General features: G+C 36.8%; 1 long non-coding RNA gene and 1 gene segment (V, D, J or C); both read left to right on the forward strand.

The window, feature by feature from the left end:
- The first annotated feature begins 375 nt into the window (after positions 1–375).
- On the forward strand, positions 376–846 carry LOC119264949. The segment is given in 2 exon segments: positions 376–421; positions 518–846. Coding segments are annotated over 2 exon segments (369 nt in total).
- A 2,616-nt stretch (positions 847–3,462) lies between these two features.
- Positions 3,463–6,113, forward strand: LOC119261878. The gene is made up of 3 exons (XR_005129238.1): positions 3,463–3,560; positions 5,556–5,683; positions 5,825–6,113. It is a non-coding gene; the product is annotated as an uncharacterized LOC119261878 (long non-coding RNA).
- The last annotated feature ends 564 nt before the right edge of the window (positions 6,114–6,677 follow it).

The raw sequence follows: 6,677 nt of genomic DNA on the forward strand, positions 1-6,677 counted from the left end.
GGTGTGTGAACTTCCTCCTTCTCCTTGTGGTTTGTCTGTGGTGTTCAGTGTTGAATTAACTCATGAATCCAACTGCCATTTGTTTAATATACCTTTATTCATTCATTCATTCATTCATTCATTCGTTCCTTCATTCATTCATTCATTCATTCATTCATTTATTCATTCATTATCAGTTTCTTTTAGCTTATGCTTGTGGTCCAACTTTTATTTCTTCCACAAAGACAGAAAGCTCAGTGGAGCAGCTCCCCAAAGCAGGAGTTTCCTGTTGTAGTTTCTCATAACTGTACTCACTTCAGAGAGACTCACACTAACACACAGATCAGCATTAGAGCACTGAGAGCTTAAACACACTCCTGACTCCATCTGATCATATTCACAATGAAGAGAAACCTACTCATCATCCTCATCATCACATCAGGTACTCACTGTGAAGATGAGCTTGGAAATATTTGAAAAATTATCGCTTTAGTGAAATGTTTAATATTCTTTTTCTTCTTTTTTGAATTGTTTACAGGTGTGTTTGGTGCTGATCAAATTGAACCATCAGAAGATCAGAAGACTGATATTTTTGAAAAAGAGGGAGAATCTGTTACACTGAAATGTTCTTATGACACAAGTAGTGAAAATGTCTATCTCTACTGGTACAGACAGTATCCTAACAGAGTTCTACAGTATTTACTGCGGAGAGGAGCTCGACGGGAGAGTTATAGCCATACCTCAGACAGCAGATTTTCATCTACTACATCCCGGTCATCCACTGAGCTCACTGTTAGAGAACTAAGACTGGCAGATACAGCTCTCTACTACTGTGCTCTACTGAGCCCAGTGATCCAAAGTCTATGAGGCGCTTTACAAAAACTCACACACCTTCTGTTTGCTTTGAACACAAGAAGATCAAAGTAACCTCCAAACCACAATGTATTATCTGTTATTACACACTTTCTAAGCAGAAAAAGTGAAGCTACATGTAGCAGATGCAAAATAAAATGTAAGTATGCTGCATGTTGCAGGGTGTTGCATTCTAATTTATATTAAAAATGTGTGTGTAGTGCACATCCTAATGTATTCAATAATAAATTATGCAGAAGTAATGCAAACTCTAGACTGACACGACTAGAGCGATATGACAAGAGAGCATTATATGTTTGTCAGACAAGCATAAGCAGTTGATGATTTAGTATAAAGCCATATATATATAGTCGTATTGTGGCTAGGTGTGAAATCAAGTCTAGATAATTCAGAGAATGTGGATTCATGGAACTGTGATGTGAGGACAGATGGCAAATTTCGAAATGGCTAATGGGGCTATTACAGTTATGTTATAGCATATTTCCTGAGGCCAAAAGTCCAAATATCTAAACTAAATTCACAAAAGTTTGCATAAGCCCAAACAAACAGAATCTAAAAAGAACACGCATTAATTAAGATAGCAAATTATCTCTCAGGGGTACACCATCAATAGTGACTCTATAAACTTGATTCTAGGCTTTTTGTTTAGTATTTCTGTTTCAAAACATTCGGTTAGGAAAATGTACAAATATGTATTTTTTTCTCCAGGGAGAAAAAAGCTTAAGTACAACATTGGACCTTGATGGTACATTGATATATTTCGGATCTTGATGAATGAAAAAAGGACCTGCACTGTACTTTATTTCTGACAGTGTACAGTTGCTTGATCTGAGCATGCTGTAAATAGTTGGATAGCATTTAAGTCATATTAGATCTGTGCCTAACACAACTATCAAGAGACAGATCTTCTATGTGCCAACTTCACCAAATAGTAATAATTTTTAAATCAATTTAATGCATATGGATAGTCTCACCAAAAATATGTATTTTGGAGACATTAAAAGAACAATGCTCCAGGGGAAGCATGTCTCCACACATTGGATAGTAAAGGCTAAGCTCTTAACCATAAACCTCTAGTGATGCCTCTGGTTAGAATGATGGTCTCCATGTTAGCTGGTGTTCCTCTATTAGTCTGTTTTGGCCAGTGTCCTGTGTCTGGATGTTGTCTGCATAAACATTTAAAAGATAAGCGCAACTGCATGTCATCGGAATGTGTTACCTGAGGTAATACAGCACGCACTGTGATCAGACCTGTGTGTGCAATGCGGCCAGCTTGACTACATTTGTGGTTTAATGTTAGGTGTGTGTCACCCGGAATAGTTAATATTTAGTGAGAGAGGAGGGAACGATATTTAATGTTGTCAGTAGGGTTTTTTAGACTTTTGTAGGGTTATGAACATGACAGTTGAACACAGTTTGTTATCTGAGATGGACAGAAGACAGATCTCCCATCACTCCTGTCTGTATTTTCGTCCATGTTTTTATCAATTGTGCTTGAGTTGTGGGTCCTAAGTGGAAATATCTGGAAACAGAGGCTACAAATCGCTTCCTTCCCCCCAGAACTAAACTCAGCACCATGGGGCACCGGGCGTTCTGTTCTGCTGCTCCTCGCTTATGGAATGCTCTCCCTGACCATCTGAGGGGACCCCAGTCAAGTGAGAGTTTCAAAAAAGGACAGTCTCTGGTAGAAGAAGGAGTTGTATGAAAATGCTGGTAGTGCTAGTGTTAAAACCTTTTTCAGCACAACTGTAAATGTGCCATGTCTTGACTAGATTATGATCTGATAAACACAATATGATCACGGTGATTGGATGCAAATGTGAAGTGTATACAAGGCCTAAGCTGTGCAGAGGTGAGTAATTGCATGTTATACTTATGCTGTTACATTTACTTAGATAACCTTCTGAATGAATTGTATTTGGGTGATGGGTTTGACTGCTTTTGCCTACAAGACCCCTGGATGTTATTTTAAAAATGAATCTGAAAATGTGAATTAATAGAAGAAAAAGTTCTTTTTAGAAACTGAATTTCAGACAATTGAACATCAACTGTAAATTTTAGTTTCAGATTTTATCTAACTCTACTGCAAGTTCAGTTTTAGTTCAGAATTTTGCATTAAAATTCATATTTCTAATGGCACAAATCTCCACTCCATCTCATTAGCTGTGGAAACTACCCAGCACTGAATCATATTCTATTTCAAGGTATAGCAGGATTTCCTCTTCATGCTCAGAGACATAATTACAGAAATCTTCCAGCAGAGGGCAGATTTCTTCTAAAAATTCTTTAAGAACTGACAGGTGGTGTCATGTGTTACTGTTTTAGGGGAAACTGAAGTAACATGAAGCAAAACTGAGCTACAATCAACTGCTGTTCAGTCATGGCATGTCTTGGTGGTTGGTGTCTTCTTTTTCTCATGTTAGGTAAGATACATACAACTAATGCAAAGCTTTGTCAGATAAGAAATGTCACATCTCCAAATATGCATTGAAGAAATGGTTCACTTTGATAAATTTTCACTGAGCTTATGATAAATCTGTTCAGCAGGTTACGCGTCTGGAGAAGGAATAGAACCAAGTTCTTCCACCGTCAGTGTTCTACAGGGAGATTCTGTAACTTTGTCCTGCAATTATACTGGATCTGCTTCTACTGATTATTTGCTATGGTATCGTCAGTATCCCAGATCCAGGCCTGAGTTCCTGATCTTGGTCAGTGAAACTAACATTACACAAAATGCTGATCCTCCAGTTGCTGGAGTGGGTACAAATATAATTCAAGAGAAAAACCGTGTGGATCTGTTGATCTCCTCTGCTGCAGTATCAGACTCTGCGCTCTACTACTGTGCTCTGAGGCCCACTTTGACAGGACACCATGAAATACTGTACAAAAACTCTTTGGCACTCAGACCTCAGTTTAAGAGATATTCTGTCTAATTTATTCCCTTACCACAGGGGCGCTCAATCCTACACACCCTCACTCAAGCTTGCATCATGTCCCATCTTGCTCAGTACACTATGGATCACATACAGGACATCTTTGACCAAAATGTAGCATAAATGCTTATTGACGTGACTTTTAGTGCCACATTTAGCTCTAAAAATGTTTTCTTTGTCCTCTCAGTCAGGTGTCATGATAGTTTCATTTTTTTATTTTTAACACAGTGTAATCTTGGATAGGGTGACCTTGGATAGTTACTCAAAAGGTAAGATAACTTGCTTCATTTTAGAAACATTAAGAAGCTGTTCAGGAGCTAAAGTGCCAGATCTTATTGATGAGTTTAGTCACTGAATCACTAAAAAGAACTGCAGTGACCACATAGTCAGTATTTCCAGAATATGTTGTATTGGTTTAGGACATCTACTGGTTTTCATCAGTTCATAAGCACACAGCCAGGTGGTTTTGATGCACTGTGTTGTGTTTTGTTTAATTTATAACAATTAAGCAAAATTTCTTGTTCATACGCAGAGATGCAATTGTGGAAATCTTCCAGAAGAGGGTAGATTTTATCTTGAAATTATTTATGTGCTGAAACTTATTTTGTGTGTCAGAGCTTCATGAGACTGAACTTGCCATTCATTGTATGTCAGTGACTCCCTTTTTCATTTTAGGAAAAAAATGAATATTTCAAGTATATTTTCTAGTTAATTACCACAGTCAGGCTTACATTTGCTAATCCAAAATATCCCTAAAGATACTGGTATCATCAGCATTGCAGATTCAGATCAGAGTTCCTGTTTCTGGTTAGTATCAGACTCTCTAATATTGTGTTCTGCTCACAGTAAAAACAAAAAAACAAACAAAAAAAAACACACCATGACACACTGGACAAGAGTCCTCTTTAGCCTGAGCAAAACTACTGCTTTATTAATCTCTTCTACTGTCTTAAAATGCATAACAGAGTTGTGTTCTTTAGTTAGAGTACTGGCTTTCCAAAGTGCTCTCTAGTTTATATTTCTTGTAAGGAGATGTACAAAATCAACCATGTTGATGTTGATTCAACCATTATTAATTCTATAAATAGTGTGGTATTAGATTAATGAGTTAATTAATGAGATTAATGTGTTAGTGTATATCATTTTTTTCAAAAAACATATTTTTTTCAAAAAGCAATAAAGTTTGTCAGTTTAAACATTTGATATGTTGTCTATTTTCAATGAAATACGGGTTTTAAATGGTTTTCACATCATTGAATTGTGTTTTTACATTTTGCACTGCGTCCCAACTTTTGGAAATGGTGTATTATTATTATTATTATTATTATTATTATTATTATTATTATTACTTAGCTTTCTACATTGCCATTATCTAGCCCCTGTAACCAGTCAGATCCTTTCCAAGGATGTCTGATTTAACTGCAGATTTATGTATTACTGGTTCTGCTTCTATGTTGGACAAATACAGTCTTTTATACAACCTTTATTTTGGGCCTGTACATGTGACTTACACTTGACTACACCACTGATTTAGCCAATTTGTTGCTGCACAATTGATCACCACCCACCCTCACCCTATCTATCAATGAAAAGGGTAGATGATTCTTAGAACAGTAGTGACACTAAAATGGGGCCACTGTGGCTGCAGATTTTCATTCCACCAAAGCAAAAGCAAAAATGGTCAGTTGTTCGAAGAATTAGCAATTAATTAAATGAACAGAATCAGGTGTGTGACAACTCCTGATCTGCCTTCCTGTGTTCTTATTACAGACTCAATGACAAATGTAGGAGGAGTCTTTACATATTGGAACAGTAGCAGCAAATCTCTCCTCTTTATCTGAACACTGGAACCACCACGATGTGTCTGTGCTCTCTGACTGTCTTTATGATCATACTAAGTAAGTATAGCAGACTCAGTTTTTTCTACTTTTTTATACTGATGTGTATGTGAGTGATAAATTATGTTGTGTGCCAATTATTTTTTTTCTGCAACACTGAAAGCTTATTAATGTTTTTAAATTAATTACATTTTTCTACAGGGAACTGTGTTTCACAGTCAATAGCACCACTAGAGGACAAAATGCAGGTTCATGCTCTCGAAGGTGAGAGAGCTAATCTCTCCTGCAAGTATGATAAAGCAGACTATCTGTTTTGGTACCGTCAGTATCCTGGATCCAGACCAGAGTATTTACTGACGATCATCCCATCAACAAAATCTGTAACTCCAGTCCTCCAGCAACTGAAAGCTGAAGTGGATGGAAAAAGAGTGGATCTGTTGATCTCCTCTGCTGCAGTATCAGACTCTGCACTCTACTACTGCGCCATGACGCCCACAGTGACAGGAAACCCAGCTACACTGTACACAAAGTCTTTCATATGACTCACACAGGGCAGTGCTGTTATCAACAGGGGGAGCTATTTGTCTTTTTTCGTTTAGACTTTCAGCTTTTTAAACCTCCAGGCTAGAATACTAGATTGCTCTGGAACACAACTCTTTATCAAGTTGACAACAAAAAGCTGATGCTGCTTTTCTAAACTTTACACACATTTATCATATTAGTGTTTAATCAGCAGATACACAGAAAAACGTTTCTGGAATCATATGACATCATAATGTTCTACTATTATGATACAAACAGATTTGCATTTTGCAGTGTGTGATGTAATTTGTTAAACTTTTCCCTTTTTCCTTATTTTAAGTACTCAATATAATTCTGATTCAAATTCTGGTGAATACCAGAATCTCATCTGATTTAATCTTTTAAGATTTAATCTGACATCCCAGCACACCAACAGTTTTGGGTCTATTTTAGCAGAAAGGTTTGAATATGTCATTTTGGTCTCATGATTAAGTCTTTAATGTAAAATAAATACAGCAGTTTAGTCCTCAAT

Source organism: Pygocentrus nattereri, chromosome 2 (genome assembly GCF_015220715.1).
Source record: "Pygocentrus nattereri isolate fPygNat1 chromosome 2, fPygNat1.pri, whole genome shotgun sequence".
Classification (NCBI taxonomy): Eukaryota; Metazoa; Chordata; class Actinopteri; order Characiformes; family Serrasalmidae; genus Pygocentrus; species Pygocentrus nattereri.